Source organism: Neomonachus schauinslandi, chromosome 9 (assembly GCF_002201575.2).
Source record: "Neomonachus schauinslandi chromosome 9, ASM220157v2, whole genome shotgun sequence".
Taxonomy (NCBI): Eukaryota; Metazoa; Chordata; class Mammalia; order Carnivora; family Phocidae; genus Neomonachus; species Neomonachus schauinslandi.
In genome coordinates, this window is record NC_058411.1 from 115,661,910 (window position 1) to 115,675,847 (window position 13,938).

At 37.6% G+C, this 13,938-nt stretch overlaps 1 protein-coding gene across 1 annotated transcript in view; it reads left to right on the forward strand.

The window, feature by feature from the left end:
- The window catches only part of HERC2 (HECT and RLD domain containing E3 ubiquitin protein ligase 2), a 258,118-nt gene that overhangs the window by 161,498 nt on the left and 82,682 nt on the right, over positions 1-13,938 (forward strand). Inside the window, exons 53-63 of the mRNA XM_044918185.1 lie at positions 369-559; positions 1,268-1,373; positions 1,459-1,550; positions 4,829-5,004; positions 8,979-9,090; positions 10,542-10,623; positions 10,732-10,875; positions 12,382-12,472; positions 12,762-12,939; positions 13,126-13,207; positions 13,292-13,463. Of these exons, the coding sequence (XP_044774120.1) occupies positions 369-559; positions 1,268-1,373; positions 1,459-1,550; positions 4,829-5,004; positions 8,979-9,090; positions 10,542-10,623; positions 10,732-10,875; positions 12,382-12,472; positions 12,762-12,939; positions 13,126-13,207; positions 13,292-13,463 (1,426 nt within the window). The remainder of the gene's footprint in view (positions 1-368; positions 560-1,267; positions 1,374-1,458; positions 1,551-4,828; positions 5,005-8,978; positions 9,091-10,541; positions 10,624-10,731; positions 10,876-12,381; positions 12,473-12,761; positions 12,940-13,125; positions 13,208-13,291; positions 13,464-13,938) is intronic.

The window sequence follows — 13,938 nt, forward strand, 5'->3', positions numbered from 1 at the left end:
TTTATTTATTTATTTATTTATTTATTTATTTATTTATTTATTTATTTGAGAGTGAGCAAGCCAGCCCTGGGTAAGGGGGGTTGGAGGAGGGATAGAAGGAGAGGGAGAGAGGGAATCTTAAGCAGGCCCCACACCCAGCATGGAGCCTGACGTGGGGCTTGATCTCACGATCCTGAGACCACAACCTGAGCTGAAATCAAGACTCAGATACTTTACCGACTGAGCCACCCAGGCTATTAGTTTCTTTTAATTTGAAAACTTACTATTTTCTTGAAGCAGGAAGCTCATCACTAGATAGTATTCTTTATTTCTTGGTTGGGAAGGTTTTGCCCTACACGTATTAACACTGTTCCACCACCATTAAATAGGACAGTCTGCAATATTTTGTGGCCGTTCTGGAAAACAGCTGAAGCGTTGTCACAGCACTCAGCCAGGCATGCTTCTGGATAGCTGGTCCCGGATGGTAAAGAGCCTAAATGTGTCATCTTCTGTGAACCAGGCTTCTCGTCTTATTGATGGCAGTGAGCCCTGTTGGCAGTCATCTGGTTCACAAGGAAAGGTAGTGTGCCATGGGGACACTTCCAGAAATGCTTTTATTTAGATGGCTTTACCTTTTAAGCTTCAAAATGAACTTTGAAAAACCTACTAAGTTATACTGGGATAGCACCTGTCAGTACTGATTTTACATTTTAGTTCATAATTATTTTTAAAGCTACTGAGTAATAAACCATCCAGTTTTTATTGTTAGAGATTTTAAATGATGTATGTAATAGATTTTATCTAACCAATTGATAGAGAGTGTAATAGGGTGCTGTTATTTTTGTTACTCTCCCACATAAAATGTATGAGTTCAGATTCTCCCTCTGGTGAGCAGTTTTTCTAATATATCTGAACAAATAGGTATTGCTCTTTGGAATGTTATCATAATTGCACTCAAGTGTGGGTGCCCATCATCTGAACTCGTGGTCAGACTTGGAGAGAGGGGCTGTTTTTCCATCTTGACTCCAGTATTTTCTATTACCCACTCCTTGATGGGTATAAAGGGGCCACCCTAGGTCAGGAGTCTGTAAACAAATCATTTCTGGGGTTTAGAGTGAGACTTTCTTTTAATAAACAAGTAAGTAGTGGAATAGAATACTCCTCTCTCTCAGGCCGTATCATATATTTGGATAATCTCATGTAGATCCAAGCTTTTGTGACACTGTTTTAATAGCTAAAATATGGCTGAATTTTATTAACTGAGAATACATTTTTTTTTTTTTTTAAGCATTGGATTCGTTTGGAGATTTTCCCAGATGTTCTTGTTCATAGATTAAAAATGATAGTTGATCCCGCTGACAGTAGCTACATGCCTTCCCTGGTAGTGGTGTCAGGTAATTGAATTAGTTTACTCAGTATCTTCTCTCATATGATAAAAACTCCTTTGTCTGATTCCTTTATCTCCCTTCTTCCCCCTAGGTGGAAATTCCCTAAATAATCTAATTGAACTAAAGACAATCAATATTAACCCCACTGACACCACAGTGTCCCTTCTGAATGACTGCACAGAGGTAAGTGGAGATGACTCTTTTGGCTGTCTCTATATTAACATTGAGCCTATTTTTCCCCCTGAATTAAGTAATTGTATTTTAAAATTTGACAGGTATACAACTTGAATTTGCTATTTATCAGATCAGCTTGGAAAGGAAACAAAATAAGTTTCATTCTCACTATCTTAAGTGAGAAGTGAGGGTAAAGCTCCTAGCAAAAGTTGTTACTAGCCACTTCAGATTGCTCTTTATATCCAGCACAGGATTGTTTTCATTATGTATCTATTAATATGTGATGGTTTTTTTTCTAACTGCACATATGACACTGAAATTGCTTTTTTGTTTTCATACCTGTTGGCATCAAGTGCTGAGCTGTTTTGATGGGTTATAAGGTAATTTTCAAAATGAATACAGGCTTTTTTATAAATCTTTTTTTTTTTTAAAGATTTTATTTATTTATTTGAGAAGAGAGAGAGCACACGAGAGGGGGGAGGGTCAGAGGGAGAAGCAGACTCCCTGCCGAGCAGGGAGCCCGATGCGGGACTCGATCCTGGGACTCCAGGATCGTGACCTGAGCCGAAGGCAGTCGCTTAACCAACTGAGCCACCCAGGCGCCCCTTTTTATAAATCTTGAGAATGCTATCTGAGAAATGCTATCTGTGAAAGTTCTTTTATGTGGTACCTCTATATTATGGAGCAGTGAGACTGTTTCTCAGATCTTCCCGTAATCTTTCTACACAGCTGTCAACACTATTTTAATAAATTCAACATACTTGAAATAATACCACCTATACTATTGTCTCATGAGGACTTATTTAATTGGTGCAATGATAGTGGATAAAGATATTAAATGATTGACTTTTATTCATCTAAAGTTTTTTATAAGTGAGTTTATTTTTAAATTATTAAATGTAGTTCACCATTCATTATTATTATTATCATCATCATTAGTCTGCCCACATAAGGGCAGACAAGTTCAAGGTGGTGCCATATGTTACTTAAAAGAAGCTGATACATAGCCATTAGGTTAATTTGTTCATGGATGAAAGGTTTGTAACTTGTGTCCAGTCTATGGGAATTTACCAGCTCCTTTTCCCAGGTCCAAGAATTGATGATCTGGCCTTTATTTCCAATCTTCAATAAATAGAATTGTGGGACACCATTCATTCTTAAATGTCATTGAACTATTTTGTGATATACCAATTAATACCAGTGGTGTTAATAAATGAATAAACTGGTAAATTATTAAAATGAAAGATAATACTGAGTTTTTCTGAAAAAAGATAATATTGAATTTTAGTGCATTTTATTGGTAACTCATTGCTAGGCAACTGAAAGCAGCTTGTCTAATGTCTTAATTATACTCCTGAATATTTTTATACTTTAAATCAGTAACTAGAGTTAATTAAATCAGTAACTAGCTGAGATTATCATTCATAAAAGGTGTATTAATTGTAGTCCAACAAATTTTCAATTCAGAACAGTTTGTTACATAATATTTGATAAGTATAGAGTAGTATACATGATGCATGTGAGAAATATGAAGCGTTGTGAGTAATTGGAAAACTCATGACCCACTCTCCATCGCTCCAACCAATTTAAGAACTAGAATATTAATCATTCTTGGGAAGCCAGTGGACATTCTAGCATTGTCTTTCCTATAAAAATGGCTCATTGTGGTAATTTTCTAACATAACCAAAATAGAAAGTATACTGACTCCCCCACAAACCTTTGACCCATCTTCAACAATTATCAGCGTTTTTGTCAATTGTGTTTCATTGTCTCCTTCCATATGTTCTCCATTTTTTTAATTCCTAGAATGTTTAAAAGCAAGTCCGAGATACGACCTTATCCATATTGTGTACTTCAGTATTAATCTGTAACAAGGACTTAAAAAATGTAACCACAATGCCATTATCACACCTAACAGTTACGCTTTAATATCATATAATATCCAGCCAGTGTTTACATTTTCCCAGTTATAACATAAATATCTTTTTGTAGTTTTATGTGCCTGCACTTTGTACTTCATGTAAGTCTTAATTCTCTTGGTTTTTCCTTGCTAAAGAAGGAAACTGGGTCTTCTTTTCCTGTAGAATTACTCATTTTTTAGTTTGTCTTTTTTATCCCAATGGTTTTCTTCCACCTGTGCTTCCTGTGAGATCATAGGTAGTAGGTCTTGAGGTTTGATCAGGTCCAGTTGAGGCAATAAGAGGTCGCTGGAAGTATGTGTGCTTCGTGCTGCATTACTCTTTGTTCACAGGAAATGCAGGAATAGAGGAATACTGTAAATGCCAAATACAGGATGTGGGGCATTCTGCAGGACAGAGAGCCAGCTTTAACAAATGAGTGTCAAAGGCATAACAGGGAGAGGTTGCATTCTGATTTGAACAAGCCAACAATAGAAAAATGTTTATGAGATGATCATAAAAGTTAATCACTGGTAGCATAGTAGATGATATAAGGAATTACTGTTTTAGCTATGATAATAGTAATGTGGATTTTTTTTTAAATGCCTGTACTTCAGTGATACATACTGAAGTTTTGAAACAACATGCTGCCTGGAATTTTCTTAATATAATCCATATATGAACAAAATTGCTCATATGTTGATAACTTAGAATTAGGTGATAGTGTTGCAGGGCTATTTGTATGATTTTCTCTAATTTACATATATTCAAATATTTTTATTACTTTTAAAAATTATGAAGGTTCTGAACCATCTGACATTTAATCTCTTTCCTAATACATTTTGATTCAAGAAAGCTTTTTTTTTTCCCCGAGAGAGAAAGAGAGAGAGAGAGAGCCCATGTGCGTGCACATGCAAGTGGGGAGCCAGCCAAGGGCAGAGGGAAAGGGAGAGAGAGAATCCCAAGCAGGCTCCATGCCCAGTGCGGAGCCCGATGCGGGGCTCAGTCTCAGGATCCTGAGATCATGACCTGAGCTGAAATCAAGAGTGCAATGCTTAATGGACTGAGCCACCCAGGTGCCCCTCAAGAAAGCTTTAAGACAGAAAAGTTTGCATCATTCAGTAAAGCTATCATACTGTTTCATTTTAGTGAGAAAAATCAATGTGAGTCCCATGCCTTGGATAGACATACTTGGTGATCAATGACTTCTTTTAATCTGTACTCAATAGTGACTGTTAATTTTGCCTAACTTGCTTGATATTTCCAGAATTTAAGTAAAAGAGCTCTAACTTTCCACACATTCCATGTCTCACATATGCTGCTCTCCAGTTTAAGTATCTCATATATTTGATTCTAAAAAGTCTGTAGTTTACTGTTTTTGTGTCTAGTATCACAGGTATATTGAAATTGCTATAAAGCAGTGCAGGAGCTCAGGAATTGATTGTAAAATCCATGGTCTTATCCTGCTGGGACGCATCCGTGCAGAGGAGGAAGATTTGGCTGCAGTTCCTTTCTTAGCCTCAGATAATGAAGAGGAAGAAGACGAAAAAGGCAACAGTGGGAGGTGAGAGCCATTTGTTATTGGTGGTGCTCATTCCAAAATTCTCACTTTTAAAAGTAAATATTTTTCAGAGTCCATCGTCTCTCATGGTTCAGCTCCCCCTCCGATTTCCCCCCCTTCATTCCCCTCCTGCTATCTTCTTCTGAGGGTTCTAGAGGGGAGGGGGGTGGGAGGATGGGTTAGCCTGGTGATGGGTATTGGAGAGGGCACATTCTGCATGGAGCACTGGGTGTTGTGCGCAGGCAGTGAATCATGGAGCACTGCATCGAAGACTAATGGTGTAATATATGGTGATTAACATAACATAATAATAAAAAAATAAAAATAAAAGTAAATAGAGTATATTTCATAATGAGAGTAGTTTTATGCACCCAGGAATGTAGTAAATTTTAATTGTTTTCAAAAATTTAATTTAAGAGAATGTTTAACGTAGAAACATTATATTTAGATAAATACCATTAAAAAGAAAAATGTTTAATTTTTCTACCTGAAATATCACAGCTAATATTTTGGTATATATCCTTGTAGTTTTCTTTTTATCTGTCCCTAATTGTGTTTTTCTATGAAATGGCATGATATGGTATATATTTTATAGTCTTCTTTGCTGTGCTAAATATTTTATTGTCAACTTTTAAATTAAAATTTATTATGATAAAATATACATAACATAAAATGTATCCTCTTAACTATTTTTAAATGTCTAGTTCTGTGGCATTAAGTACATTCACATTATTGTGCAATTGTGAGCAATATTCATCCCCAAAATACCTGTATCATTAGTCTTTTGTTATGTAATTTTCTTGAGGGCAGTATTTCATCTTATGACTATGTTCTCGTTTACTTACTCAATTTGATATTTTGCAAGAGTACTATAGTGATGACTATTACCATATTTATTCCTTCACCATCCATCTATTGAACACCTGTTGTGGGCTAAACCCTGTTCTATGTCCTTTGAATGCTGTGGTGAATATGCACAATAAAATAAGACAAACTCATACACTTCAGAGTGGCTTTATGACTGTGGGAAGTGCATGAAGGAGAAGTGCGCCGTCCTTTGATAATCTGCAAAAGAGCATTTATTTGTCAGGAGGACAAGGAAAACTCCCTCTAAAGGCATACTTTCAGGAAAAGTCAGAGTTTTCAAAGCCAGGTGGGCAGAAAAGGTGTTTTTGGCAGGGCAATAGCGTATACCAAGGATGAAGAAAGATACCTGCCAGGTTTCTGCACATTTGCTTCTTTTATTCTAAGATGTTTATGGAGGACTGTTACGTGCAGGGGATTGTTCTGAGCCTTGTTCATGGCCCAGGAGAAAACAATGTAGATAATCACTTTCCTCAGAGAAGTTGTATTTTCCTAGATAAATTGCTAAAAGTAAATGGCTAAGTCAAAGGATATGCAAAATCAGTTTATGTGTGTTACTGTTGTCCTACTGGTGTAGTCTGGTCCTTGCAGATACACGAAGGAGGCAGGTACATGCTAGCTGAGTTCTTCTGACCACTGCCCCTTTGTGCTTTCTAGAGTGCGATGTAAGTAGTCTTTTAGAAAGACTGCCTCTCACTGCTATTAAAGCACATTCTCTTAATCATGAATGGGTGGCAACTGTGATAATAAATCAGGTTATTCTAGGGTTCTGTGATCTTGAGTTTGGATTCTGTCCTGTTTTATTTTGGAAACTTTGAATTGAAACAAAAGAAAATAATATATATAACATTACCTCATCTAGAATATATGTTGTACTATATGTTATGATTCAAACTGATGGTAAGGAAGGAAAATACCAGTTCACTTAAATGAATCATTGAGATTTTCAAGAGAAAGGATTATAGGTTTGTATATACTTATTCAGTAACTATGAAAATGAATTGGACAAATACATAAATACATGTATATATGAGATAATGAAGAAAGTTTGAGCTTTTACTCATTGATTAAATTTTTACATAATATAATACATTAACAAAAGATTTCTAGGTATTTGAATGTAATGTTTTTCTTTTCTTGTCAGATCTTAATTAGCTAATAAATTTAGGGTGAATAAGTGGTCCCAACAGTCTCCCACAGAGCACACACACAACTGGGGTATGCCCACACTGATGACCTGCTGGCCTCCATTCTGACTGGTTGATAATTACGTGGTACGAGTCATTACATATCTTGAATATCACTCTTGGTGTCCAATACATATTTTTGACTAAAAATGTGTTACAGGGTGTATCAAGTATAGATAGTCTGCGATTTATTTGACTTGCAAGTTTTTGACTTTACGATAGTGCAAAAGTGATACACATTCCATAGAAACCGAACTTAGAATTTTGATCTTTTCCTGAGTAAGTAATATGTGGTACAATCCTCTCTTTAACACTGGGCAGCAGCAGCGAGCTATATAGCTCTCAGCCATGTAATCACAGGGGTAAATAACCAATATACTTATTATAGCCATTCTGTACCCGTACCATACTTTCACTTTCAGTATAGTATTCAAGAAATTACATGAGATGTTCAACACTTCATTATAAAATAGGCTTTGTGTTAGATGATTTTGTCCAACTGTAGACTAATGTAACTGTTCTCAGCATGTTCAAGGTAGGCAAGGCTAAGCTATGATGTTGAGTAGGTTAGGTGCATTTTTAAAATACTTTTCGGGGCGCCTGGGTGGCTCAGTTGGTTAAGCGACTGCCTTCGGCTCAGGTCATGATCCTGGAGTCCCGGGATCGAGTCCCGCATCGGGCTCCCTGCTCAGCAGGGAGTCTGCTTCTCCCTCTGACCCTCCCCCCTCTCATGTGCTCTCTCTCATTCTCTCTCTCAAATAAATAAATAAAATCTTAAAAAAAAAAATATTTTTCAACTTAAAATATTTTCAATTTATGATGAGTTTATTGAGGTAAAATACTATTGTAGGTAGAGGAAGATCTGTAATTACAGTGTACATATACTTGCTCTTTTGTGCCTGGTATCAGATGAAAGGATTTTCCTACATTTTAATCCCCAGACCATAAAATTCTGATCCCTTAATATAAATATTCATTAGTATATATATGTTCAAAAATCTTACCTATCTAGAACCTAGTCTCTGGAGCCGTTGGTTGTCCATCCTTGTTAATAAAAATAGAACAAAAGCAAATAAAAAGCCAAAAACCTCAAACACAGGTTCCTTAGTACTGGGTATCAACTAACAACCAAGAAAATCTAGCACTGTCCCGTGTACTTGGTGGTCTCAAGTTCAAGAATTAGAGCGCCCTGTTGATTAAACTTCCAACCCATTGAGGGCAGGTCAGGAGATAGAATGAACAAGGTGGTGGGAGCCAGCTGCCAGAGTTATGCTTCAGAAGCCTTGGGGTACAGGGCAAGCCTCTCAGGAGAGAAAGGAGGTAGGGGACCTCTAGTCCAGCTGGCCTATATGGTGGGCAGAAGGTGTGAAGGAAGAAAATTGCATTTTGCTTTGGTACTTGTAACTGTGTTAGGGTACCTCAAAAGTTGTATGGTTTTATCTATTTTATTAGTTCTTTGAGGCAAAAAAATTACCAGATGTTTAGGTTTAAGGACTTTGCCAAAATGCCAGGCCCAGTGGTGACTCCTAGGACCATTTAATCAGTGTTTTCTGCATTTAACATCTGTAGTAGCTATGTGTTGACACATTGGGTGGGAATATCTGTGAATCAGTAAAACAGCTGTTGTGTTCAAGTTGGTGTATAAGAAGAAAAGAGCTGCACAGTGTGTCATAGAAAGGTCTCCACCAAAAACAAGGCTAGAATTAAATAACAGTATTAAAAGGTAGCATGCTGGTATCTAGAAATTTTGACCCTCTGGTACACTAACTTGTGTATTTACTTGAGGTTTCATTGTATTAAAACAAAACTTTAAGAGTTTCTGATAGTAATCAGCAAACTTTACTTGCTTGAGGTTGCTTTCCTTTTTGTTAAAAAAAATATTTTTATGTTGAATGACCTCTATTTCTGTCTTTTTTGTTTGGTTAGCCTTATTAGAAAGAAGACTGCAGGGCTGGAATCGGCAGCTACAATAAGAACCAAGGTGTTTGTGTGGGGACTGAATGACAAGGACCAGCTCGGTGGCCTGAAGGGCTCTAAGGTATTCCCCCTCTTCCTGAAGTTCCTATGTTACCTGTCATCACATGATTGAGGAGGAGCTTTGCTGGTGCCTTTGTCCTAGAGAGGCTCAGTAATAATTAGACCTCTTCTAAGGTTTTTATGATTATTTACCTTCTATAAGTTGTTTTTTAAATTGACTTTTCTGAAGAAATTCTTGATACGAACTTGTCATTATTATCAAATTTAGTTTCTGTTAAAGCCTCTGTCCTTGGAAAATAGTGCATTTTAGTTGTAGTTGTATTATTGCTGTTCTATAAACTAGAAAATACACTTTTGAAAAGATTCAACAAGCATATAGATGAAAATTATAGACTGTAATTATATTTATTTTGCCATCAATACAATAAGCATTTTTGCTTACCATGAACAAAATAATGTGTAAAAAATGCTGTAGTGGTGTGAAGATGAGCAAGATATCATTTAAAGAGTAGATACAACAAATGATACATTTGAACTAGAGTTGAATTCAGTATCTATTTATGTTACTTAGTGTTTCTTAACTGAGGAGCCACAAAACAAATACCTCCAAGTTTTAGTGCCTGGAAACAGTTTCTCTTCAGTGAGTGTCTCTGCTTCCTTTTAGTATTCTATGAAACTTCACCCATCATGAAATCCCTTATTACCTGCATTGTTGAGAAGCTGAGAAGGAAAGTTAGAACTCATTTTAAGTCTCTCCTTTCAATACAACAAATTTTCATCTTTATTTGAACAGCCTTGAATGCATTTGGGTTTTAAGGCCCGTAGACTCCATTTGGAGGTGGGTAGGGGGCAGTAAGATCTGGGAGTCTCAGTTGTGATAGTGCAGGGCTGTCTAGGTGATCCTGAGGCACATGGCCCTTTGTTGGAGTTTGTACATGAAGGGTAGATTTCTTGCACTGTAGTAGTGACTATCTGATAATTTCTAGGAATCATAAAGGGTTTCTTAGACAAGGGCTTTAAGAATTTTAAATTAGGTCACACCCATCTACAATGGGAAATTGAAGTGTATAATTTCTTAGAGATGTCAGAATCAATAAGAATGAGTAGGACAAGACCTGAAATAAGATGTAGTTTACCAGATACTTGGTTATATCTTTACATTATGTATATTTTATTTTTCACCTTTTATTATGGAGCTGTTCAAACAGCAGGTAGAAAGAATAGGGACCTGAGCCCTCATGTTCCTGTACCAGCTTCAGCAGTTAACAGTAGAAGGTCACATTTTTTGTCTTTATTTTATTTATTTATCTTACACCCCTCGCCCCCCATTTAAGGTATATCTCAATATATTCTTTCATCCTTAGAATACTTTAGTGTATCTCTCTAAGAGAAAAGAACTTCTTTGGTAAACAGTAATTTCTTATATCATCTAATAAGGATACTTGTAATTTTGAAAGCATAAATAAAATGATCTTTTTTCTTCTTTTGCTTAACAAAAAAATCCTGTTCTAGATAAAGGTTCCTTCATTCTCCGAGACACTGTCTGCTTTGAATGTGGTACAGGTGGCTGGTGGTTCTAAAAGTTTGTTTGCAGGTATGATTATTCTTATACCAAAAATTTTTTATAAATTATGCTTACCACCAAAAACACAGTTGTTATGTTGTGAAAAGTGAGTCTTGTCCTTGCTCTTGTTCTTTGCAGTGACTGTGGAAGGGAAGGTATATGCCTGTGGAGAAGCCACGAATGGCCGACTGGGGCTAGGCATCTCTAGCGGGACTGTGCCCATCCCTCGGCAGATTACAGCTCTTAGCAGTTATGTGGTCAAGAAGGTGGCCGTTCATTCAGGTACCAGGCCAGAGTTGGCACTCATACGCAGATAAGCCTGTTGCTTGTGCTCTGCAAATAATTATGGCCTTTAAATAATTTTCCCTAGGGTGTATTCTTTTTCAAGTTTACTTAATTATTAAGAATAAAAGTTGGATAATGTAAATCTCCAGGTGGTCTAGAATTTAATTATTTTGCTACACGAGGCTTTTTAGAGATCAGCAGTTGTTGGCATTCCAGGTGTGTAGGGACTACCCTTCTCCAAGGTGTGGGTTTTCAGTCTCGGAGCTATGGTCTTTGGTTCATGGCATCTTTGAAATCATCATGTTCTGTGCTTAAATATGTGTTATTTTTCTGATGAAAGAGGCTATAGCTTTCATCAGATTTCCAAAGTGTCTGTGAACCCCAGTGATAAGAAAGATCCTTTGAAAACAAATCACATTCTCTCAATTTAGGAAACCTTTACTGAGAATTATTTCGAAGCACTATGCTAGGCCTCTGAGGAATGGAACTAATAAATTAGGTACAAAACTTAGTTCATGCCTGCACTGAATAGGTTTAGGTTTAACCCCATATAAAAGCAAGTCCAAACAGTAGTGGCTTGAGCAAGATAGAATTTTACTTTTCTTCTCTGTAAAAGTCTGGGGATGGGGTCCAGGGCTAGTATGGTAGCTCTGTGCCCATGAGGAGCACAAGCGCAGGCTTGCTCTTCTTTCCACCTTCGTTGACAGATGACCATGCAGCTCTGTCTAGGTGAGCACAGACAGATGTGTCCTCCAGCCCACTTAGCCCCTCTAAATAAAGCGCTTTTCAGGAAGCCTCTCTCACTTCTGTTGGATCTCTGTCACCATCCTCTCTGGGTAAGGGACTCTGGGAAGTATAGTTTTTAGCTGAGCACATTGTTACTCTCATTAGTGTGGGTTCTCTTGGTAAAGAATAGGGCAGAATGAATGGTTTGGGGGACTGGGAGCCCAGGAGTTGGCAGGGACACAGGTGACAGAGAAAAAGCCAGTAAAGATAGTGCTCTTCAGTCTTGGGGCAGAGTAGATGGGATGGGAGAATGGTCCCCACTGGGGAAGAGCATGACCATGAAAGAATAGGTATAATGCATTAATTGTGAATGATGGTGCTTTTGCTTAAATAACTCCACAGTTGGTGTACATTTCTCTAAAGCTTAATTGCCAGTGCATTTGATAATTTCCCTAATCATAAATGTACTTATTTTTACTTTTTTTTCACCTGAATTTTGATCTTTTATATATTTAACATAACAGGAACCTCATTATTAAACATGGCATTATTTTGCTTCTTCTTTGCAAGTAAAATTCATTCTAGGATTTAAACTTTGTAATTTAATAAAAGTTCACTGACTTTATATATTTTCACCCTGAAATGCTGATCCTATCTACTCATTTATTGAATGCGTATTCATTGAACAAATGCTGCATGCCAGGCAGAGTAAAGTAATAATGCTGTGAACTTTTTGTTAACCAAATTTGGCAGCCCATGTCTGTGTGAATGTTACAGGTGGCCGACATGCTACGGCTTTAACTGTTGATGGGAAAGTGTTTTCCTGGGGTGAAGGTGATGATGGCAAACTTGGACACTTCAGCAGAATGTAAGAATATTTTCTTCATTACTTGCTAATAAGAAACGTTACTGATGATAATAGTGAATATCCTTTGGTAGTTATTTTGTAGAAAATTAAATAAGATAGGTCATTCTTGAAAATGGAACCTAAAAATATATTTGTTAAAAATATCTATGAATGTGATTCGGCCTCATGATCTGTTTTAATGTTTGATAGTTAAGTTGATCTACAGATGTGGACCAGTGTAGATGTCCTTTTTTTCTTCTTTAAAAAAGACTGGATTGGTTATAGGGAATATTATTTAATCTTGTTTTAGGAACTGTGACAAGCCACGGCTTATAGAGGCCCTGAAAACCAAGCGTATCCGGGATATTGCCTGTGGGAGCTCACACAGTGCAGCCCTCACGTCCAGTGGGGAGCTATACACCTGGGGCCTTGGAGAGTACGGCCGGTTGGGACATGGGGATAATACAACACAACTGAAGCCCAAAATGGTGATTATACACATTTTTGTTGCTTACAGAAAGCTTACCATCTGCTGATTTCAAGAGAAGATAAGCTTCGAGTCTAGGAAAGTTCATAAAGACGTGTGCTTTATTGACTTTCAGTCTATGGAAAAAATTTCCCTTGTTTTCTCAGTGCCTGTGCTTGATTCTGTTTTTAAATTTGTAATTGAGTAGGTGAAAGTCCTTCTTGGTCACAGAGTAATCCAGGTTGCATGTGGAAGTAGAGATGCACAGACACTGGCTCTGACTGATGAAGGTGAGCTCCTGCCTGACTCCGTGTTTCTGGGTGGGTAGGAACATCATGAAGCACTGGACTGAAGTATGCATTTTTTAAACCTAGGTTTGGTATTTTCCTGGGGTGATGGTGACTTTGGAAAACTGGGCCGGGGAGGAAGTGAAGGCTGTAACATTCCCCAGAACATTGAGAGACTGAATGGACAGGGAGTGTGCCAGATTGAATGCGGAGCTCAGTTCTCCTTGGCTCTCACCAAGTCAGGAGTGGTGTGGACATGGTATGTAAACTCTGTCACCCATCAGTGTGTCTGTCCATGTGAGACCGTGGTGGGCCTCTGCCCTATAATCCATGCCCACCCTGGAGGAATGGTTAACCTTCATTTTCTTATATCCAGACATCTTTTTTCTTTTATTTATTTCGAGTTGGGATTAGTGACAATATTATAATAAGAAATTTTTCTTGTAAGTGGATCATTTGGAAAAGAAGACTAGAGAAATTTTAGCCCAGCTTGTCTTCCCTGTTTAGGTGAGGTTTACGTAGAAGGTTTCTTCTTCTTTTTTTTTTTTTTTAAGATTTTATTTATTTATTTGACAGAGAGAGACACAGTGAGAGAGGGAACACAAGCAGGGGGAGTGGGAGAGGGAGAAGCAGGCTTCCCGCAGAGCAGGGAGCCCGATGCGGGGCTCGATCCCAGGACCCTGGGATCATGACCTGAGCCGAAGGCAGATGCTTAACGACTGAGCCACCCAGGC